We start from the raw sequence: 24,984 nt of genomic DNA, 5'->3' as shown, positions 1-24,984 counted from the left end.
TGCAAAATTTTTGTTTTTATATTATAGAAAGCATTTACAATTTTTTTGTCATTATTATTATTATTACTATTATTATTATTATTTACTTATTTTTCTATATAGCTTTAATTCATTTTAATTTCAGTTTGAGTATTTTTTAGTACTTTAACTTATTTATTTCAGTTCTTTGCCAAGGCAAAGTTTGTAAGTTTCTTTTAATTTTTGTTTTAAAGTTTAAATTTTTCACCTAAAATCTATATTTTATTCTGGCTTTATTTCAATAAACAAAAATGATTTTAAGAGTTTTTGTTTTAGTTAACAATAACACCACTGATAATAACAATACTGATATTTATATAGTAATATTAATTTTTTAAATATTTATTTTTATACAAAATATTTCTAAATGACTTTTATTTCAGTTTTAGTCATTTTAGTACTTAAACTTATTGCAGTTAGTTGCTAAGTCAACATTTTTTTTGTTTTCCATCTAATATTTAGATGATTATTATTTTTTTGTATACTTTTTATACAGTTTTTTTAGATACTTTTCTATAGCTTTAATTTATTTATTTTTGTTTATTTCAGTTATTTGCCAAGGCAAAGTTTCTCATTTTCTTTTATGTTTTTTTAATCTTAATTTTTTTTTTATCTAAAATGCATATTTTATGTTGGCTTTATTTCAATAATTAAAAAACATTTATATATATCTGTTCATCATGTTTAGTCATTTTTATTATTTTTTACATTTTTTTTATACAAGATATTTTTTATAAGACTTTATTTTTTATTTCAGTTTTTAAAAGTTGTTTAAATGTTTTAGTTAACAATAACACCACTGATATAATATATATTTTTTTAATTAAAAGTTTTATTTTATATTATATAAACATTTTAATATTTATTTTAATTTTATATTTTTTGTCTTTTCATCATGTTTTGTCAGTTGTATTTTTTTTTTATTTTACAAAATATTTCTATATGACTTTATTTTAGTACTCTATCAATTTTAGTACTCAGACTTATAACCGTTATGAACGTATAAACCGCATTTTTTTTAGTTATTCATCAAATATTTACATTGAATTTTTTTTCCTGTAGTTTAACACCACTGATAAAGACAAGCCTGATATTTATATCCTTTATATTTTATATACTTTTATATTTTTATCATGTTTTGTCATTTTTATTTTTTTGTATTTTTTATTTTACAAAATATTTCTATATGACTTTATTTTTATTTCAGTTTGAGTCATTTTAGTACTCCAACTTATAACCGTTGCTTTTTTTAGTTTTTCATTTAAATATTTAGTTTTTTTTTACTGCAATTTAATTTCAATGATTTCAATAGTTTAGTTTTAGTTAACAATAACACCACTGATATCGACAAGACTTATATTTTTATACTAATATTCTTTTAAATAAAAAGTTGTATTTTATATTATATATAACAATTATAATATTTATTTTAATTTTATATATTTTATATTTTTTTATTTTACAAAATATGTTATATACTTTATATTTATTTCAGTTTTAGTCATTTTAGTACCCAAACTTATAACCATTGCATTTTTTTCAGTTATTCATCTAATATTTACATTGTGATTTTTTTACTTATGTTTATTTTAAATGTTTTTAATAGTTTAGTTTTAGTTAACAATAACAACACTGATGGGATCTGTGATTGTGGAAGTGTCTTGTCTGTTGTGCTGCAGCAGTATTATGACATTAATCCGGAAGGTACCATATTGTGTCTGAACACGGGGGTGTTACATCACACAACAGCACAAGCACACATGCTGTTTCAAATCAAATCAGCAAAATTCCCTCAGAAATAAACCCGATCTTCAACTGCAAATACCTACAGTAACACAAACAAATCCCCAGGCCTTTCATATTCCCCCTAAATTTCCCTCAGCCATCGTCTCCTCTCCTCCTCTCAAACGTGGTCTCCTCCTGTGGCTCAGAGCAGCCAGGTGAGTCTGAGCTGCCATCAGGCATGAGCTGCAGTGACACACACTCTCAGAAGATTCAATAAACAACATCAGCATGCGCAGTCTGGGAGCTTCCAGGTGCATTAGTGGGCAGAAAGCCTAGGGGACAGCAGAGGTGACTGGCAGCAGACAGACGGACCACGTCATAAATCAGACTGTGGAGAGAGAGAGAGAGAGAGAGAGACTCCAGACAGACCACATTGCAGAGCAGACAGACATTGAAGCATGAGTGCAGATATGGAGGTGTGGAGCAGTTCAGGAATGGACGAGAGCGAGAGAGACAGTAGCTCCAGCCACGATGAAGACGATGAAGAACCAGAGGACGAAGAGGAGCCAGACACTGAGGGACTGTGCAGGGAGCTGGTGCAAGGTAACAGAGAAAGAAAAGAGACAAACAGTGAGAAAGAGAGGAGTTATTTATACAGGAGAACTAAAATGCTGTGAGGCAGGAGGAGAGGGTCTTTATTTGATGAAGAGCATGTCAGTGAGGATTCATTATCATCTGCTGATGAATTGATTTGCTGTTTTCTGAGTTTTGTTTCACCTCTAAGATGTGCTTAGAGTCTCCTTGTACCTGCGTGATTTATTATTTTAGTCATAGTGATGGAATCACATGGTATTGTGGAGTGACCGTGTGTGGTTTTGACCTTGTGGAAATGTAAATCCCAAATACGGAGTGTATTTTGCACATAAATTGTGATTAGCCAACCGTTTTTTCACTTTATGCAATTTCACATGAATTAATTTCTGCTTTAAAGTCTTTATCTGTATATTTATATGTTTGAATATATATATATATAAAAAGAAATGATAGATTATAGAAACAGATAAAATATATTCAATATAAATAAATATCTATATAAATCTAAAACCAATAAATGACCTTGGAAAAAAAAAGTAAGAAGCTTTTAAAGAAGCCTTTTCTGCTCATTAAGGCTGTTTTGTTTTATTTAAAATACAGGAAAAAAAGTAATGTTGTTAAATATTATTGCAATTTAAAATAGTGTTTTTCTATTTTTATGTACTTTAAAATACAATTTATTCCTGTGGATGAATTCAAGGTTATTGATTTGTTTTGTGCTGCGCTTATATAATTAAAAATACAGAAAAAAACAGTAATTTCGTTAAATAGTATTAGAGTTTTAAATAGGGTTTTTCTATTTTAATATACTTGAAACTAGACTGTATTCCTGTGAATAAATTCAAGGTTATTTATTTGTTTTTTAAGAAGCCTTTTCTGCTCATCAAGGCTGTGTTTTTTTAAATTAAAAATACAGAAAAAACAGTAATGTTGTTAAATATTATTGCAATTTAAAATAGTGCTTTTCTATTTTAATATACTTTGAAATAGAATTTATTTCTGTAAAAAAATTCAAGATTATTTGTTTTTTTAAAGAAGCCTTTTTTTTGCTATTCAATGCAGTGTTTATTTAATTAAAAATACAGAAAAACTGTAATGTTAAATATTATTGCAATTTAAAATAGTGCTTTTCTATTTTAATATACTTTGAAACAGAATTTATTTCTGTAAAAAAAATTCAGGATTGTTTTGTTTAAAGAAGCCTTTTTTGCTAATCAATGTAGTGTTTATTTAATTAAAAATACAGAAAAACTGTAATGTTGTTAAATATTATTGCAATTTAAAATAGTGTTTTTCTGTTTTAATATACTTTAAAATAGAATTTATTCCTGTGGATGAATTCAAGGTTATTGATTTGTTTTGTGCTGCGTTTATATAATTAAAAATATTGAAAAAACAGTTATGTTGTTAAATATTATTGGAATTTAAAATAGTGCTTTTCTATTTTAATATACTTTAAAATAGAATTTATTTCTTGCGAATAAATTCAAGGTTATTGATTTGTTTTCAAAGAAGCCTTTTCTGTTCATCAAGGCTGTATTTAATTAATTAAAATGACAGAAAAAACAGTAATATTGTAAAATATTATTGCAATTTAAAATAGTGTTTTTTGATGTTTTTCTATTTCAATATACTTTAAAATAGAGTTTATTCCTGTGAATAAATTCAAGATTTTTTTTTTCTGAAGCCCTTTCTGTTCATCAAGGCTGCGTTTTTTTTAAAATTAAAAATACTGAAAAAAACAGTAATAGTGTTAAATATTATTGCAATTCAAAATAGTGTTTTTCTATTTGAATATACTTCAAAATAGAATTTATTTCTGTGGATGAATTCAAGGTTATTGATTTGTTTTGTGCTTCGTTTATACAATTAAAAATACAGAAAAAATAGTAATGTTGTTGAATATTATTGTAATTTTAAATAGAGGATTTCTATTTTAATATACTTTAAAATATAATTTATTTCTTGTGAATAAATTCAGGTTATTTTTTTTTAAAAGAAGCCTTTTCTGTTTATTAAGGCTGTATTTATTTAATTAAAACTACTGAAAAAAAAACAGTAATGTTATTAAATATTATTGCAATTTAAAATAGTGGATTTCTATTTTAATATACATCAAAATAGAATTTATTCCTGTAAAAAAAAGGTTATTGATTTTTTTTTTTAAATGCCCTTTCTGCTCATCAAGGCTGCGTTTTTTAATTAAAAATATAGAAAACAGTAATATTCTGAAATATTATGGCAATTTCAAATAGTGGTTTTCTATATCAATATACTTTAAAATAGAATTTATTCCTGTGATGCAAAGCTGAAGTTTAATTCAGGAAACAGCTGTGTGCTTAATATTTTTTTTGGAACCTGTGAAACTTTAAATACTATAAAATGTTAAAAAGAACAGCATTTGGTAAGTTCAAAGTTTGGGGTCAGTATATTTTTTTACTTCTTTCTTTGAAAGAAATTAATACTTTTATTCAGCAAGGATGTGTTAAATTGCTAAAAATGAAAATACTAAATCCTGAAAAACGTATCACAGCTTCCAAAAAAAGATACTAAATTGATAATAAATCGGCATTAGAATGATTTCTGAAGGATTGTGTGACACTGAAGACTGAAAATTCACCTTTGAATCACAGAAATAATTTAAAATTTAAATTTAAAATAGAAAACTGTTGTTTTAAATTGCAATAATATTTCATATTATATTTTTTTTTCTGTATTTTTGATCAAATAAACTTTGATGAGCATAATAAACTCTATAAAAAACTTATATATATATATATATATATATATATATATATATATATATATATACACACCACACACACAATTTCTGTATCTAGTCTGTGTTTCAATCCAAAGTTTCCTGCTTGGTCCATTGAAGGATTCATTCACACAAGCTAAATCATTTTAATCTGTCCAGTCACTTTATCCTCCCCATAGAAGCTCAGTCCAATTTCACGTAGTACAGACTACTGTCTTACTGTCCTTAATGTCCTTAATTCTCTCAGTGACGTAAATCGCAGCAGAACTGAATTCTTTTTGGGCCAGGTGAGCAGATTTAGCAGCGGCTCTGTCACTGGTCAGGACATGTGGAGGAATGAATGAAAGGACACATGCTGACACTAATCGTTACGTACCACCTACTACTCCTCTGCGTTTGCTTCAGCGTTCAGATTTAATGTTAGACATCAATAATACAGTTGTTTATTGTATTAGAAAGTAAACAAAATGACAGTTTCAGTTTATGAATGTCTTGAATGTCAATGGTTTCATGTTCTTGGCAGCCAAAACACACTGTGGTTTACCCAGATCATGACTGTCTTCATTCCACACGAACTTGTCTGTAATTATGTTTGGATTGCGTTTTTGTTTGTTTCATATTTTGTTTTTGTTACGCACTTGATGGAGTTTCATTGGATGCACAAAAACAAAACGATTTTCAAAAGTTAAGTATTTCAAACAGATGTTTTGCAAGAGAAGGTTTTTGTTATTTGACTTGCTATCGGCATTTTGCAGTGCATCTCAGAGTCTGTAGTGTAGAAGGTTAAAGCTTTATTAATGTGGTCTCTGCTGAGCTAAGCTCTCGTTTGCAGAGCTTGGAAACGCTGCCAAGCTCTTATTTTAGCAAAGTCAAACACGTCTCATTCCAGTTGAAATTTGAATACGCCTCAGGGAAAGGCAAGAACCGACCAAGTGAAATATACCTGTCATGAAAAAAAGCACAAAAATGTAATGTACTCAAGCAGAAGGTAGTGCTTTGCACAGATTACTTAAAAAAATAAATAAAAAAATAAAATAGAAAGCAGTTTCTATATTTGACAGCAGCACCCTAAAATGGGCCATTGTGTTCCTTTTAACTGAATATCATTTTGTAAATGTATAAATCTTGCACATTTTTTTCTTTCATTTAAATAGAACTGATAAAACATGAGAGTTTACTATTAAATATCTGCATTTTATTGTAATATTTAATTTCTGTTTAATTTTCTTCATATGGTTTATAGTAGCATATTATAATATTTTGTAAAAAAAAGCTGTTCATATACTTCTAATATTTTTTGTTCAGCATTCTTGTTTTTTTTTGCAATAAAAATCTCTAAAGATTTGTCAAACAAGACAATTATTCTTTCAATATTTTCCTTAATATTTCTATATTTATTGTTTATTTTTAATTACATTTAAATGAATACCTGTCGTGAAAAAAGTGCTTTGCACAGATTACTTAAAAAAAATGTAAATAATAGAAAGCAGTTTCTATATTTGACAGCAGCACCCTGTAATGGGCCATTGTGTTCCTTTTAACTGAATATCATTTTGTAAATTTATAAATCTTGCACATTTTTTCTTCCCTTAAAAAATAGAACTGATAAAACATGAGATTTTACTATGAAATATCTTAATTTTATTTTAATATTTAATTTCTGTTTAATATTCTTCATGTAGTTTATAGTAGCATATTCTAATATTTTTGTAAAATAAAAATGTACCTTCTACCTAAAGCTGTTCATATACTTCTAATATTTTTTGATCAGCATACTTGTTTTTTTGCAATAAAAATCTCTTAAGATTTGTCAAACAAGACAGTTATTTATTTCAATATTTTCATTAATATTTCTATATTTATTGTTTCTATTTATTTACATTTAAATTAATACCTGTCATGAAAAAATAAAAATAAAAAATGTACTCATGCAGAGGGTAGTGCTTTGCACAGATTACTTAAAAAAAAAAATAATAATAGAAAAAAATAATATTTTATTAGTAATTATTAGTAATTTTTTTTTTAAACATTTTCCTTAATATTTCTATATTTATTGTTTCTATTTAATTGCATTTAAATGAATACCTGTCGTGAAAAAAGTGCTTTGCACAGATTACTTTAAAAAAAATTTAAATAACAGAAAGCAGTTTCTATATTTGACAGCAGCACCCTAAAATGGGCCATTGTGTTCCTTTTAACTGAATATCATTTTGTAAATGTATAAATCTTGCACATTTTTTTCTTTCCTTTGAATAAAACTGATAAAACATGAGATTTTACTATTAAATATCTTATTTTTAATATTGAATTTCGGTTTAATTTTCTTCATATGGTTTTATAGTAGCATATTTTAATATTTCGTAAAATAAAAATTTACCTTCTGGAACCAGCTTTGAGAAAGCTGTTCATATACTGCTAATATTTTTTAATCAGCATATTTTATTTTTTATTTTTTTTGCAATAACAATCTCTAAAGATTTGACAAAAAAAGCCAGTTATTTTTTAAAATATTTTTTATTAATGTTTCTATATTTATTGTTTCTATTTAATTACACTTAAATGAATACCTGTCATGAAAAAGTGTAATGTACTCATGCAGAGGGTAGTGCTTTGCACAGATTACTTAAAAAATGTAAATAATAGAAAGCAGTTTCTAGCACCCTAAAGTGGGCCATTGTGTTCCTTTTAACTGAATATCATTTTGTAAATTTATAAATCTTGCACATTTTTTCTTACCTTTAAATAGAACTGATAAAATATGAGATTTTACTATTAAATATCTTAATTTTATTTTAATATTTACAGTTTTTTTCAGTCGCTAACAAGCGTTTGTCCAAACTGTTGTCACATTTTCAAAACTCTAAACACAATTAGCACTGCATTGGTCTTTTGTGGCCATACCATTCACACATTTCATGTCGTTTTCACCCAATATGCAGTCAGTGAACACATTTCCACAATGCTTACATTTTCTAAACAGACAAGCTATACCTCCCAACAAAATTATGGATTGTTTTTGTAGTATTTACGAATGTTAACACACAACATCCCACAATAGCAAAAACAATATTCCAAACCTTAGATACAGTACAAAAACCTCTGCTTCTGCAATGATATCAGTTCAAAAACAATATCAATATCAAAAATATATCTCAGCTGATGATAAACAAACAATTGAATAATTGATTTATGTGGGGTAAATTAGGGCCAACCACAGCTGATTCCAGTCTGGCTTAGACTCAGAGGCAGTGTTTTTTTTTTTTTTTTTCTATTACATTTACACTTATAAAGTAAAAGGAGGACTTTGAGGAGTGATGGAAACAGGGTTGGGGTCAATTCAGGAATGAACTCAACAATTCCAAGTGGAGTTCAATTCAGGGAAATTCCACTGAATTCCATATATTGCTGTTTCTGAGCATTTACTGTATTTGTGATTGCATTTAGAGACATACATTTGAACTTTATTTATGATGCTTTACAAATACCAAGTAATGTATGAAATAAAGTTGATCAAATGCAAGTAAATAAAAATGAGAACTGTACATTATGAATTAATAATTGAATGACAAGTGATAAGTTTTTGAATGTACTATACATTCAATATATGATTACCACATAATATATGTCTCAACTCACAAAAAAATGAGTCATGTTCATTCATGTATTTCATTCACTTTTTATTGCATCGAATTATCATCATTTCCTGAAATTTGGCATGTGAAATGACCATGCTTAACATACTAAACATACAGTACTTTGTATTTCTTTTATATGTTTGATGTTTATGTGATTTACAATATTTAATGTACTATAAACTAGCAACTCAAGTGGAATTTATTGGAATTTATTTGATTTCAATTCTGTTTCCTGACATTCCAATTTCAAATCCAATTCCATTCCAGGAAGTGAATTGGAATTTACCATTCATTCTCAATTCAGTTCATGAACCCAACCCTGTTTGGAAACATGTGGCCTAACCCTGAAGATCGCAGAGATTAGATACAGTATGCTCTTGTGTGTTTCATGGATATTATGTTCACTGTAAGCAATACTGTAAAACTTTTTCTGTTGTATCATACCGTGTTTCTACTGTACCTCCTGTAGTAAACAGTAAAGGAAAAAAAAAAAACGTATTTGCTTTTTACTGGAATGCTATTGAATGTGAACATTACTGTACATGTGGACAGACAGTTCCCAACCAAGAAATTTAGTGTCAAAACAGTGGATTGCATGTTTTGCATGCAAATACCGGTAAAACTGAAACATAAAAGTCTATGCAGTTTTTGTAATGTCAACAATAGCCAGTATTTTGAAACCTGGTGTACTTTGATTGACTGCATGTACCTTCTGAAGTGAAAACAAGTGTTATTCTTTGACAAAATAATTTCATTTTGAGTCAGATTTCCAGTGTTTTGGTAAAGTTAGTGTGTGCAGAGAAAGATGTGTTCTATTTTGAAATGAAGAATTAGTATATATTTAACAAAATGTATTTTTGAGAAGAAAATTATCCATTTGGCCAATTGTGTTTCGTATGTGCGAGTCTGTGTTAAGAGTTTTGTAAAAGTATCTGCAGTAAGGGTAAGCGCTTGTTAGCGATTGAAAAAAACTGTAATTTCTGTTGAATATTCTTCATATAGTTTATAGTAGCATATTTTAATATTTTGTAAATAAAAATGTACCTTCTAGAACCAGCCTTGAGAAAGCTGTTTATATACTGCTAATATTTTTTGATCAGCATACTTGTTTTATTTTGCAATAAAAATCTCTAAAGATTTGTCAAACAAGACATTTTAATTTCAAATTATTCCTATATATTTTTTCTATTTCAATTAATTTAAAATAAAAATAATTTATGGAAATATATATTTATTTTTATATGTTTTAATTTATTTATATTAAGTTATTTATAATTTATTTTTTATAAAAGGAAAATGTGCTCTGCAACTTGCTGGAAAAGTATCTCTGGTTGTGAATCAGCGGTCTAGAAGATGTTTGTAAACGCAGGCCTGAGCAGTATTTATGAGCATGGATGAAAATGAGAGAATTAACGCCTAATGAGGATCAGGCTAAGAAGCTCCTGTTCTTGACTGCATAGACGTCTCGGTTTATCTGTCTGGTCGTGGTTGGGTCACATTGACTCCTCAGTGCAGTGACATTATTCTGACATCTTCAACATCTTTGTTTTAATTAGCCAACCTTCAACAGTCTCTTTCTCACATTCCTCCTCTCAATGTCTTTTTTTTCTTTGCAGTGCTGTGTTCAGAGAGAGTTGGTCAAATCACAAAGACGTATCATGACATTGAGGCAGTCACACATCTGCTTGAGGAGGTGAGAGACACAACATATCTTTTTTCACAGTCTCAGACTATCTAGTTAGTGTAAATAATACCAGTGTCCTTCCACTGATGCTTTAGTGATGACATAATAATAAAAGTCCCACACATGTGTGTCTTCCACCACAGAAAGAGCGTGATCTGGAATTGGCAGCCCGCATTGGCCAATCGCTGCTCAAGCAGAATAAAGCCCTGACTGAACGCAACAAACTACTGGACGAACAGCTGGAAATCACCAAGGAAGAGGTTATTATTGTTAAAAGACAATCTATTTATCTATATATCGTTCTATATAACGTTTTATTGTTCTATCATTTAAAATTTTTTCTATCGTTTTATTTTTATCTTATAAAATGATAGAACGATAAGACGTTAAATAGAACGATACATAGAACAATAGAACAACAAAACGATAGATGGATAGATAGATAGATGATAGTTGGATAGAAAGATAAAACAATAGAATGATAGAACGAGCGAACGATAGAATAAAAGAACGATAAAATGTTATATAGAACGATACATAGAACAACAGAACGATGGACAGATAGATGATAGATAGAAAGATAAAATAATAGAATGTTAAAATGATAGAACGATACAGAACGATAAAATAAAAGAATGATAAAACGTTAAATAGAACGATACATAGAACAATTGAACAACAGAACGATAGATAGACAGATAGATAGATGGATAGATGATAGATAAAAAGATAAAACAATAAAATGTTAAAATTATACAGTAGAACGATACATATCTATCTATCTATCTATCTATCTATCTTTTTATCGCTCTATGATTTTATCGCTCTCTGTCGTTCTATAATTCTGTCCTCTATTTATCGCTCCATCTTTTCTATCGTTCTATCTGTCTATCGCGCTGACGTTTTATCTATCTATCTATCTATCTATCTATCTATCTATCTATCTATCTATCTATCTATCTATCTATCTATCTATCTATCTATCTATCTATCTATCTATCGTTCTATCGTTCTATCGTTCTATCTATCGTTTTATTGTTCTACCTGTCGTTTTATCATTCTTTCTATCGTTCTTTCGTTCTATCTCGTTCTATCTATCGTTTTATTGTTCTATTGTTTTATCGCTCTGTCTGTCGTTCTATAATTCTGTCCTCTATTTATTTCTCCATCTTTTCTATCGTTCTATCTGTCTATCGCGCTAACATTTTATTGTATCTATCTATCTATCTATCTATCTATCTATCTATCTATCTATCTATCTATCTATCTATCTATCTATCTATCTATCTATCTATCTATCGTTCTATCGTTCTATCTATCGTTCTATCGTTCTATCTATCGTTTTATTGTTCTACCTGTCGTTTTATCATTCTTTCTATCGTTCTTTCGTTCTATCTCGTTCTATATAGATTGATAGATAGAATCATTTTATCGTTCTATATCGTTTTATCACTCTATCATTTTATCGCTCTATCTGTCATTCTATAATTCTGTCTGTTCTATCTATCTATAATTCTATCCATTGTTCGTTCGTTTTATCTCGTTCTATATAGATCGACAGATATCTATCTATCTATCTATCTATCTATCTATCTATCTATCTATCTATCTATCTATCTATCTATCTATCTATCTATCTATCTATCTATCTATCTATCTATCTATCTATCTATCTATCGTTTTATTGTTCTATCGTTTTATCGCTCTGTCTGTCGTTCTGTAATTCTTCTTAACATGCATAGTCACTGTTGTTATATTGCACAGTAAAGAGTCTTCAGAAATATTAGTTTCATGTTTAAATCATAAAAGCATTCAGGATTGAAACAGACTATTTTCAATTTTGTGTGAACTAACAGTTAAATGTTGATATGCACCCAGTGTTTTGTGTTATATGGATGCTTACGGTGACTCTGGGTCTGTTCTTACAGATTGCTCAGCTGCGTCATGAGCTCTCCATGAGGGACGATCTCCTGCACTTTTATGCCAGCACTGAAGATATAGAGCATGCCTCAGAAACACTGTGAGTTTACGTCTCTCACACAAGAACACACTGATCAACAACTTAATCCTGCAGTACTGATAAGTGTTTCATCCTCCTTCAGGCTTATACGGAATGATTCGTCCTCATCTCTCAGCAACTACGTTAATTACGACTTCCTGCAACAGAAACTCAAGGGTTTAGAAGAGGAGAACTTTAAATTGCGCACAGAGGTGTGTTTAAATTGCATACATGCATTCACAAAAATTTGTGCAATATCCAAGTACGTTTTCACACCCATTACTCTTTTTTTAGGCTGACGAGTTAACATTTGAGACCAGCAATTATGAGGAACAAGAGCAACGGCTTATGATGGTGTGTGTGGACGAACTCAGTAAGTAAAACAACCATGCTTCCCAGCACTTCTTTTAGTATCTCTTGATAACAGACTAAAGGGTCCTCTTCTTCTTTCTCTCTCTCCAGCGACGGCAAATAAGCAGGTCGTATCTCTGTCAGAGGAATTGGCCCGGAAGGTGGAAGATTCGCTAAGACAACAAGAGGAGATTAGTGGCCTCCTGGGACAGATTGTCGACCTGGAGCAGCGCTGCAAAGGGGTTAGACACACATACACACCCACACATACTTCCTGTTTTTCTTTCACACCATTTAGAGAATACATTTTTATAAACAAATACATAAAATATGCTTTCAAATTCAGATCACCGCTGAGAATGAAGAGTTAACGCAACATCTGAATGCTTCCCGGGAATCCCAGTCCCAGCTTAAAACAGAGGTACAATGCTCAAAATATCAATATTATATGCCTCCTATGCGTTCTACTTCTGATTTACTGTTTTCAATACAGTGTCAAATGATGATGTTCTGTCTCCCTCTGGTGGCAGCTGAAGGAACTGCAGGAGAGGTACTCAGAATGTGAGGACATGCTTCATGAAGCCAGAGAGGACATTAAAAACCTACGCAGTAAGAGCCTGCCTAACAGCACTGTGCAGCGTTATAGCACCCTGGCATCAGTCGTCCCAATGGATTCACTCGCCGCAGAGATTGAAGGAACTTTCCGGAAAGGCCTAGACAGCCCAGCGCCCACTGAATACAAGTTAGTCATCTGTGTACATATAGCAGCTGTTCATATTCTATAAAAAAATATGTAATCATCTTTTGTTTTACACTGAAATATCTAAATATCTGTAAAAAAAATAAATAAAACGTAACAATTTTTTTAAATATTAAATGAGTATTTCACTTTCAGAACAAAAATTTACAGAGAATGTACTCACCCCCTTGTCATCCAAGATGTTCATGTCTTTCTTTCTTCAGTCGTAAAGAAATTATGTTTTTTGAGGAAAAGGGTTTCTCAGGATTACTCTCCATATAATGGATTTCTGTGGTGCCCCCGAGTTTGAACTTCCAAAATGCAGTTTAAATGCAGCTTCAAAGAGCTCTAAATGATCCCAGCCGAGGAAGAAGGGTCTTATCTAGCAAAACTTATATATAACTATATATACTTTTTAATCTCTACAGAGAGTACACACAGAGCTAGACAAGACGAGCATTTGAGGTTATAAATTGTAATTTTTTTTTTTTTTTTAGAAAATAACCGATCGTTTTGCTAGATAAGACCCTTCTTTCCTTGACTGTGATCGTTTAGAGCCCTTTGAAGCTGCATTTTGGAAGTTCAAACTCGGGGGCACCATAGAAGTCCATTATATGGAGAGAAATCCTGAAATGTTTTCCTCAAAAAAACATAATTTCCTTACGACTAAAGAAAGAAAGACATGAACATCTTGGATAATAAGGGGGTGAGTACATTATCTGTACATTTTTGTTCTGAAAGTGAACTACTCCTTTAAAGAGATCACCAAAAAATTCAAATTATCACATGATTTACGTACCCTCAAGTTATCATAGGTGTATATGACTTTCTTCTTTCAGACGAATACAATCTGTTATATTAAAAAAATGTCCTGGCTCTTCCAATATTTATAGTTTTAGTGAATGGTGAAATTTTCTGCGCAGGAATCATCCGTTGCGGGTGTTTGAGACCGTGAAGGTGGCCAATCACGCGGCTCGGCTACGTTCTCAGGTTCAGTCTCCGCAGGTTCCGGGTTCGAGCCCTGCATCGTTACGCTCTAGTCGGATCAGTACACCACGGACCAGTTATTATGAATCGGACAATATGAGTGTCAGCATGGAGGATAAGCACTCCCCCCCGACGCACACACAGGATCATGGGTCAGTATCTATTTATTTTCAACTTCTCACAAAAATGACTGACCATTAAAGAGATAGTTCACCCAAAAATGAAAATTCTGTCATTAGTTACTCACCCTCATGTCATTCCAAAACTGTAAGACCTTCGTTCACCTTCAGAGCACAAATTAAGATCTTTTTGATGTAATCCGAGAGCTTTCTGACCCTGCGACGCAACTGATACGTTCAAGGCCTAAAAAGGTAGTAAGGAATTTGTTAAAATAGTCCATGTGACATCAGTGGTTCAACCTGTTTGTGCAAAAGTATACTAACTTGTAGATGAACAGAAGAAAGGGTCTTATGGGTTTGGAACGACATGAGAGTGAGTAATTAATAAAAGAATTTTCATTTTTCAAACTATCCCTTTAAGAATGAATCAATAATGAATAATAACTAGGGTGACCATACGTCCTCTTTTACCCGGACATGTCCTCCTTTTTGGCTATAAAATTATGTCCGGGGGGATTTTGTAAAATATCATAAAGTGCAGTAACTACACCAACACTGAAACAGAGAAAAATGCCTTTAAAGTTTTTAGGCCAGCTAGTCAAACATGTTGACACTCTTGTTTCTCGGAAACGCTCTCGTTTCTTTGGGACAAAATTGATCAGGAGACTTTGCCACAAGACAAAACAGTTTTCATAAAGTCCATTTTAAGCCTCAATTTCGACCAAATGCGTTGTTAATGCGTGTGTGTGTGTGTGGGGGGGGGGTGCATCCTGGGGAGGGTGTCCTCTTTTTGGATTCTCAGAATATGGTCGCCCTATAATAACATATTTCCTCATAGGTTTCTGGAGTCGAAACGTTTGGGCCAGCCAGGTACACCAGGTGGGCAGGATTTGGAGGAAGCACTTCGGTCTCTCTCAGAGCGTCAGGAGAGCCACACATCAGAGCGGCCGTTCTTCGAGGTGGAGAGAGAAAGGAAACTGCGTGCCCTGCAAAGTGGAAGCAGCGGCAGTGGTGGCGGCTCCAGCGGCTTCCTGACGCCCAATGGCAGTGTTGCATCCACAGGAACTAACTACTCCGGCACCTCCACGCATTCCTCAGGCACAGGCTCCTCCCGCTCGTACCTGCCTGAACGCCTGCAGATAGTCAAGCCACTGGAGGGTCAGTAGATATGCACACATGTAGCTTAAAGAGATAGTTCACCCAAAAATAAAAATTGTGTCAATGTCGTTCCAAACCTGTAAGACCTTCTTCATCTTCAGAACACAAATTAAGGTATTTTTGATGAAATCCGAGAGCTTTATGACCTTGCATAGACAGCAACGCAACCGACACGTTCAAGGCCTAGAAAGGTAGTTAGGATATCGTTAAAATAGTCAATGTTGAAGACTGACATGTAATAAAGATATTGTTGAATTAAGTTTTTTTTTTTTGTGCACAAAAAGTATTCTTGTAAATTTATAACATCACGGTTGAACCACTGATGACACATGGACAATTTTAACAATGTCCTTACTACCTTTTTGGGCTTGAACGTTTCAGTTGTGTTGCTGTCTATCGCAGATTCAGAAAGCTCTTGGATTTCATCCAATAATCTTATCATTTGTGTTCCAAAGATGAACGTAGGTCTTACAGGTTTGGACATGAGGGTGAGTAATTATTGACAGAATTTTCATTTTTGGGTCAAAGGTCCCAAAACTTCCCCCTTTCAGAATCTGCAAAATGTTAATCACTAAAAAAAGAGTGATCATTCAAAATGCATGTTATTGTTTATTTAGTACTGAGCTGAATAAGATATTTTACATAAAAGATGTTTACACATAGTCCACAAGATAGAATAATAGTTGAATTTATAAAAATGACCCCGCTCAAAAGTTTACATACTCTTGATTCCTAATACTGTGTTGTTACCAGAATGATCCACAGCTGTGTTTTTTGTTTACTGATAGTTGTTCACGAGTCCGTTCTTTGTCCTGAAAAGTTAAACTGCTTGCTGTTCTTTAGAATAATCCTTCCGGTCCCCCAGTTTTTTTGTTTTTTCAGCATTTATGTGTATTTGAACCCTTTGTATAATTTTGAAATCCATCTATCTATTTTGTCTTCTGGAAAACATGTAAATATCTTCTGTAGCCTCTGAAGGCCAGCACTTAATGAAAAAAATATGTTGTTTAGGCAAAATAAGAAAAATGTACACCTCTCCATTCTGTTCAGAAGTTTTCACCCCCAGCTCTTAATGCATCTCCTTTCCTTCTGGAGCATCAGTGAGTGTTTGAACCTTTTGTAATAGTTGCATATGAGTCCCTCAGTTGTCCTCAGAGTGAAAAAATGGATCGCAAAATCATACAGTAATTGTTGGAAAGGGTTCAAATACACAAAATGCTGTAAAACCAAAGAATTTGTGGGACCTGAAGGATTTTTCTGAAGAACAGCAGGCAGTTTAACTGTTCAGGATGAGCAAGGGACTCATGAACAACTATCACTAAACAAAAAAAAAAACACAGCTGTGGATCATTCAGGTAACAAACACAGTATTAAGAATCAAGTGTATGTAAACTTTTGAACATAAATTCAACTATTTTTTTCTCTTTTGGACTAAATGCAAACATATTTCATGTTTAACTTTTGACCTCAACTGTAACCCTTTAAGAATTTCATTCTTATAAAGAGAATCTTGACATCAAAGTATCAAAATATGAGTAGGTCCATGAATATGAATACACCAAACACATAATTTTACTAAACTGTCTACTTTATCTTGCCATTGTCCACAGGCTCAGTGACTCTACACCAATGGCAGCAGCTGGCCAAACCCAATCTTGGGGGCATCCTGCACCCACGGCCAGGAGTCCTCACCAAAGACTTTAGAGAGCTGGATGTGGATTTTCAACATGTCTACAGCCTCAACGACCTCGAGGAAGATGAGCCTGATCTGTCCAAATTCCCCAACCTCCTCAACGGCACTGTGGGTAAGAGCCTGTTCACCTACAGCAACACATTTTCTTCTTAATTCTTTGGTTTGTTTAATTTTTGATGTGTCACACTTCAGATGCAAAATGCTTCTGGATTTGAGTATATTTCACCCTGCCTTCAGTGTAGCACTGTAGGTAACAGTCATGCATAGCTGAGGTTTAGCATGTGTTTGTGTTTCCTCATATAAACGCAGTGTCTTCATCCGGACCTAACATCCCTCAGACCTCACCCACACCCCCAACCACTAGCGGTCAGATCCTCCATCCCTCTGCCCTCCTCTCCTCCTTCTCCACCAGGTAAGATGCTGATGCACGATGCTTACTGTAGGACTGTCAATCATCCATCAAAATTCTCTTGTTTTTTTCTTTTTAATCGGGTGTATGTTTAAAACAAGACAGTGACTTTTGTTCTTACTCGGGCTGTCAAGAATTTTAATAGATATTGTCCTGTGTAATTTTAACATGTTAAATCAATGACCTGAATACTTACATTTAAAAACAATTTGTGACCCTGAACCACAAAACCAGTCTTAAGTAGCATGGGTATATTTGTAGAAATAACCAAAAATACATTGTATGTGTCCAAAATTACTGATTTTTCTTTTATGCCAACAATCATTAGGATATGAAGTAAAGATCAAGTAAAGATTTTGTACATTTCCTACCCTAAATATATCAAAACTTAATTTTTGATTAGTAATATGCATTGTTGAGAACTTAATTTAGACAAATTTAAAGGCGATATTCGCAATATTTAGATTTTTTTTGCACCCTCAGATTCTCAATATTCAAATAGTTGTATCTCGGCCAAATATAGTCATTTTCTAACAAACTTAAAGTCGATATTCTCAATATTCAGATGTTTTTGCACCCTCAGATTCTCAATATTCAAATAGTTGTATCTCGGCTAAATATAGTCCTTTTCTAACAAACTTAAAGACGATATTCTCAATATTCAGATGTTTTTGCACCCTCAAATTCTCAATATTCAAATAGTTGTATCTCGGCTAAATATAGTCCTTTTCTAACAAACTTAAAGACGATATTCTCAATATTTCAATTTTTTTGCACCCTCAGATTCTCAATATTCAAATAGTTGTATCTCGGGCAAATATAGTCCTTTTCTAACAAACTTAAAGGTGATATTCTCAATATTCAGATGTTTTTGCACCCTCAAATTCTCAATATTCAAATAGTTGTATCTCGGCCAAATATAGTCCTTTTCTAACAAACTTAAAGTCGATATTCTCAATATTCAGATGTTTTTGCACCCTCAGATTCTCAATATTCAAATAGTTGTATCTCGGGCAAATATAGTCCTTTTCTAACAAACTTAAAGGCGATATTCTCAATATTCAGATGTTTTTGCACCCTCAGATTCTCAATATTCAAATAGTTGTATCTCGGCCAAATATAGTCCTTTTCTAACAAACTTAAAGGTGATATTCTCAATATTTAGATTTTTTTGCACCCTCAGATTCTAGATTTTCAAATAGTTGTATCTCGGCCAAATATTGTCCTATTCTTACAAACCGTGCATCAATGGAAAGATATTTATTCAGATCTAAAGCATTGATCCTTATGACTGGTTTTGTGGTCCAGGGTCACATTTAAGTAAGGCACTTGGGGAATATTAGAAATGTCTGTGTCTGTTTACAACCGAACCTCATTTTAATATTTAGTTTTTACTTTCTTCCCTCCTTACATCTGTAACAGGAAGCGCTGGAATCTGCTTTTTGTACAGTTATAAGTCCGTCCTCCATGAAGTAAGAAGTATCAGGCATGGTCTCTTTGCACCTTTTACTAGGATCATCCATTAAATTGCAAAATCCATCCACTAACTTTCTTTCTTTCTAACCTTAGGTTTTATTCATGAGCAAACAAAACATGGTAGCATAACAGCATCGGGACATTTTGTTACTAATTCCATCTTCTCTCCTGTACAGATATAGGTTTTGGTATGAGTTAAGAGTTATGTCTGGTTGCACATCTGTTTTAACATTAACTTTTTCTGCTAAGGTTATGTTTTATTGGGGGACATTAATGTTGTCAGGTCATTCTCAAAAAATGTTGAAGTTATGAATGCTTCCATAAAAGTTGGTGTTAAGTACTTAATAACATCTAGACATTAATAATCTGGACTGTTATATGATTTGATTTGATTAAAACTTGGATTAAAACACCAAATTTGTCATAAAAGCAAACTTATACAAATTTAAATTCATTTTACCCTTATTAATAATATGGACTTTTTTATTTTATTTAATTGTATTTTATTTTGTTTTATTTTGATTTGATTAAAACATGGATAAAATGCCAGTGAAACATTTATCATCAATTTAAAAAAAAAAAATTGAATTATTTGTACCCTTTTATTAATTTAATTTAATTTAATTTATTCATTTTATAATTTATTTTAAGTCAGAAACCATTTGAAAAGAACAAAGGATTTCTAAGGCATCTGGCAAAAAAAATGTAATGCATAAGATATAAAACAATTCCATATTATCATTAAAATATTAAATGTTATAGAATAAGAAAAACAGTTCTTATATGGTTTCCTAAATATCTGAAAGCTTGCATCATATTTTGAGAATGACTCACTAAGCCTGCACTGTGCATGCTGTTAACCCACTTGTGGAAGTTTCATCTTTACTTTCTTTCATTCACCAGCATAAACATATATAGTCAAGCCCAAAATGATTCATACCCCTGGCAAATTCTGACTTAACGTTACTTTTATTCAACCAGCAAGTTTTTTTTTTTTGACCGGAAATGACACAGGTTTCTCCCAAAAGATAATAAGACGATGTACAAGAGGCATCATTGTGGAAAAAAAATATTTCTCAGTTTTTATTTACATGTCCAAAATTATTCATACCCTTTGCAAACTGTCACAGTCTATGGGAAAATCCAAAGTTCTATACCATTCCAAATAGTCCAAGCTGTTCTAAAGCATCCTAATTACCCTGATTGATTGGGAACAGCTGCTTTAATCAACTCAACAGGTGAAAAACAGAAGCTCTCTGCTGTTGGTTTGCAGACAGTCATGACTAAGACAAAGGAGCTCACTGAGGACCTGCGGCTGCGCATTGTGGCTGCCCACAAGTCAGGAAAGGGCTATAAGACCATATCTAAATGTTTTGAAGTTCCAGTGGCTACAGTGCAAAGTATTATTAAAAAATACAAGATGTTCCACACTGTGAAAAATCTTAGAGGACGTGGTCGGAAGCCAAAAGTGACACCTGTGCTGGCCAGGAGGATAGTGAGAGAGGAAAGAAAGAATCCAAGGATCACCACTAAGGCCATCCTGATGAATCTGGGCTCTGCTGGTGGCAACATCTCAAGGCAGACAGTCCAACGGACACTGCACACCGCTGGGTTCCTCGGATGCAGACCAAGGAGGACACCACTTCTCCAGATAAGGCACACAAAAGCCCGCTTGGCCTTTGAAAATGCTCACCTGGACAAAGAAGAAGACTTCTGGTCTTCTGTTTCATGGTCAGATGAAACAAAAATTGAATTGTTTGGCCACAATGATGTAGCCTTCGTTTGGTGTAAAAAAGGAGAAGCCTTCAACCCTGAGAACACCATCCCCACTGTTAAACATGGTGGTGGGAACCTAATGTTTTGGGGGTGTTTTTCAGCCGGTGGACCAGGGAACCTAATCACAGTAAATGGCACCATGAAAAAGGAGCAATACATCAAAATTCTCATCAACAACATCAGGCAGTCTGCAGAGAAACTTGGCCTTGGGCACCAGTGGACATTTCAGCACGACAACGACCCAAAACACACAGCAAAATTGGAGAAGAAATGGTTAGCAGACAAAAACATTAACGTTTTGCAGTGGCCCAGCCAGAGTCCTGACTTAAATCCAATTGAGAATCTGTAGAGGGAGCTAAAGATCAGGGTGATGGCAAGGAGACCCTCCGACCTGAAAGAGTTGGAGCTCATGGCTAAAGATGAATGGGCAAAAATACCAGTGGAGACATGCAAAAAGCTGGTCAGCAATTATAGAAAGCGTTTGATTGCTGTAATAGCCAATAAAGGCTTTTCCATTGATTGTTGAGAAGGGTATGAATAATGTAAATAAAAGCTGATAAATATTTTTTTCCACAATAATGCTTCTTTTACATCGTCTTATTATCTTTCGGGAGAAGCCTGTGTCATTTCCAGTCAAAAAAAAAAAAAAACTTGCTGGTTGATTAGAAGTAACTTTAAGAATTTGCCAAGGGTATGAATAATTTCGGGCTTGACTGTATGTTATGCGTTTCTAACCAAAAAAGTTTTCACTAACACTCATGTTCATTCCTTTTTTTATTTCTGGTGTGGTTTGGTTTACTGAAATGGAGCATCTGACATCTTCCTTATTCTCTCCCCAGCATTCGGCCCCGCAGTGCATCCGCTTGTGGGAGCTGTGAGCACGTGAGGACGTCATCAGGCCTCCAGTCCGTCTCTGGGTCCACGTCGCACTTCCACCCGACCTCTTCCCTCAGTCTGCTACAGCTTGTATCGGAGCGCGGCATCTCAGCCGCGGTTCATCCCAACTCCCCTACCTTTATTCACAGAGCCACCGCATCCTCAGAGGAAACACAACAAGGCTTTGCTGGAAGCGAACAGGAGAAAAGAGAAAAGGAACGGCAGGGAAATATTTTCAGCGTCAATCTTGTGGAAAAACTCAGAAGCCTGGGCCTGTACAAAGTGGTTGCCAGAGGCTTTTTGGATTCACAAAGAAAAACCAACCCCCCATGAAAGACAAAAAGCCGTTGTGCATCACCTTCATCGTGGCATGCAGCTAAACTTTTCCCATTTGTAATGGGGCATTCCAAAAGCCATATCAAGTTTGCATTTCTGTAGTGACTTTTTATTGGCACTGGGAATTTTAAGTATGGACTGCACCTCAAAAGATTTCGTTATGAAGTCAAACACATCTGTTTTTTGTATCATTGTATGTGTAGGGTGTTTCAAACACTCTTCAGAAGGGAATCACTGTATATTTGTTGTCCTCTTTTGTTGAGACTTTGTCTTGTCACTATCAGTCTTGAAATCACTCTTTTATTATCAAATTGTTCTTGTGTAGCAGCACTACAGAAAAATGCACTACGTGGCACTATGCTTGCTGCCAACCAAGCATCGATGTCAGTAGTGCGTTTTGCCTCCTGAGGAATACATTTGTTCATAATAGCACTTTTCAGGGCATTCAGATCCCTTTTCCTAGGTACATTATGTGAGGTTATGTACTGTACCTGCAGTCTAAACACTGTTTAAATGAGAAGCTGTATTTATGATGACTGTCGTTGGTCATTTTGGGGAACATTATACAGTCTAAATGATCTTGTGCTTTATTTTCACTGTGCTTTAATGCAAGAACACCTCATTTCATACGACTTTAATATCACAGAGACGTTTTCACTGTAATGTTTGTAATGTGTATGATTGTGTTTTGCCGGAATCAGGGATGCAGTAATAAAGTCGATGCAGTTTTTGCTGCAGTTACGTGCTCTAGAAATAGTAAATACACCATAGAGTAAGTCTAATGTAGGGATGAATTTATCACAGGATTTTTCACTGAACACAGTTTTCTTCTCCTCTTCATTAACATCTTCCATCGTGTCCACTTGTGTCTGTCAACCAAATGAGGAGAAATATGGTAATATATCTGTATATGGAGAAAGCCTTGTATGCTTTGAAATTTTTAAAGGAGCATGATAAAGTAGCATTTACTGATCTAAAGTCTCAGACAAAGTGGTTATTTAAAAAGTAATATATTTAAATAAAAATGTCTATCTTACACACTACTCTGTCAAACACAATGCCTGGTCACCATTTTTGTAGATATGTAAAGAGTTGTATAAAAAAACGGTAAAAGTTATGTAAAGAATTGATCACTTACACAAAGATGAGAGGTTAAAAGTTGAGTAATTGTTGTATTTTTTACATTAGAACAATATTTAGACGCTGTTGAGCCTCACAATGAATAAAAAGCCCCTAAGTTCACCAAGTAACTGTTTCAGGCACTGCTATAGTGTTAAATGGCAATAAAGATTTATGTGTATTTTTTATCTGTACTTTTGTATTTGTGTGTTTATGTGTGAACTAATCTGTTTTTTTTTTAACGAAGAAAAAATCCCATATATGAACAGCAAAGAGAGTATAAAAAGTATAAGACATAACACATAACACTATAGTGACATTAAAGCAGGCAGCTAAATCCTGCTGGAAAATAAAGTCATCATCTCCAAAAAGCTTGATTATGCGTCAAGCCACTCCTGAACCAAAAACAACGTCTGTGCTGGGCTAAGGAGAAAAAGTACTGCTCTGTTGCCCAGTGGTCCCAAGTCCTGTTTTCAGATGAAAGCAAATTTTGCTTTTCATTTGGAAATCAAGGTCCCAGAGTCTGTAGGAAGACTGGAGATGCACAAAAGTCAAGCTGCTTAAAGTCCAGTGTGAAGTTTCCACAGTCAGTGATGGTTTGGGGAGCCATGTCATCTGCTGGTGTGGGTCCATTGACTGTGGACTTGATAAAAGACCACCTGTCTACCAGGAAATTTTAGACAAGCTTTTTGGAGATGATGATTTTATTTTCCAGCAGGATCTGGCACCTGCCCACAAAGCCAAAACTACCAGTAGCTGGTTTAATAGCCATGGAATAACTGTACTTGATCGGCCGGCAAACTCGCCTGACTTAAACCCCATTGAAAATCTATGGGGTATTGTCAAAAGGAAGATGAGACCCCATAATGCAGACGAGCTAAAAGCCAATATCAAAGCAACTTGGGCTACCACAAGTTTTTCAAGATTTTTTTTTGTCTTTAATCCATAATCATTCAAATTAAAACAAACAAAGGCTTGAAATATTTCACTTTGTGTGTAGTGAACTAATGCAACATACAAGTTTCACTTTTTGAAACAAATGATTGAAATAAATGGACTTTCCCTCGATATTCTAATTTTTTGGCACTTACCTATATCTTTAAATCCATTCAAGGTATGACTTTGAATAGGATATCATTTTAAAGCTTATGATCTCCTCTTTCCATTGATTTGGGTCACTGTGACGCATTTTGCTGGATCAGGTCACATATACACCGAGGATGGCTTAAGAGTGAGTAAATCATGGTGTAATTTTCAGTTTTAGGTGAACTATCCCTTAAAAAGCCAGTTGAACTGTCTGATTATTTAGGTTGAGGCCTGTCGTCTTGTGTACGTCGTTACACACTGACATCTAGTGTCAAATAACAGGATGGTTCCTGAGATAAAGTAAGTAGTATTCGGTTGAAAATGTAAACATTGCTGCCCTCATGAGGCGAACCGCTCCATACAACAAAACTGATAGCTGTCTTCATCTTTTTCTCATGTGAGTGAAATTAATGAACACCCGGATGACACAAACACATATAGTT

At 33.2% G+C, this 24,984-nt stretch overlaps 1 protein-coding gene across 3 annotated transcripts; it reads left to right on the top strand.

The window, feature by feature from the left end:
- Positions 1-1,975: 1,975 nt before the first annotated feature.
- On the top strand, positions 1,976-23,649 carry hap1 (huntingtin associated protein 1). 3 transcript variants are annotated; one of them, XM_073825641.1, is made up of 15 exons: positions 1,976-2,346; positions 10,350-10,426; positions 10,561-10,677; positions 12,346-12,437; positions 12,520-12,628; positions 12,711-12,789; positions 12,879-13,009; positions 13,114-13,188; positions 13,298-13,509; positions 14,430-14,645; positions 15,451-15,770; positions 17,381-17,575; positions 17,773-17,875; positions 19,295-19,344; positions 21,964-22,101. In XM_073825641.1, exons 1-14 carry the CDS (start codon positions 2,202-2,204, stop codon positions 19,326-19,328), a joined length of 1,905 nt encoding a protein of 634 aa, XP_073681742.1. In that variant the 5' UTR covers positions 1,976-2,201; the 3' UTR covers positions 19,329-19,344; positions 21,964-22,101. The 3 variants fall into 3 exon arrangements, with proteins under 3 accessions (XP_073681742.1, XP_073681741.1, XP_073681743.1); XM_073825640.1 differs by lacking the exon at positions 19,295-19,344 and having other exon boundaries at positions 21,964-23,649; XM_073825642.1 differs by lacking the exons at positions 17,773-17,875; positions 19,295-19,344 and having other exon boundaries at positions 21,964-22,152.
- The last annotated feature ends 1,335 nt before the right edge of the window (positions 23,650-24,984 follow it).

This window comes from Garra rufa, chromosome 20 (assembly GCF_049309525.1).
Source record: "Garra rufa chromosome 20, GarRuf1.0, whole genome shotgun sequence".
NCBI lineage: Eukaryota > Metazoa > Chordata > Actinopteri > Cypriniformes > Cyprinidae > Garra > Garra rufa.
This window is presented reverse-complemented; position numbering and strand designations above follow the sequence as displayed.

Excerpts from the sequence above, each read along its gene's own strand:
- hap1 (XM_073825640.1), top strand. The coding sequence starts at position 2,202 with ATGAGTGCAGATATGGAGGTGTGGAGCAGTTCAGGAATGGACGAGAGC. Across the intron at positions 10,678-12,345 it reads TGGAAATCACCAAGGAAGAG|ATTGCTCAGCTGCGTCATGA; the intron begins GTTATTATTGTT and ends CTGTTCTTACAG. Across the intron at positions 12,629-12,710 it reads ACTTTAAATTGCGCACAGAG|GCTGACGAGTTAACATTTGA; the intron begins GTGTGTTTAAAT and ends CTCTTTTTTTAG.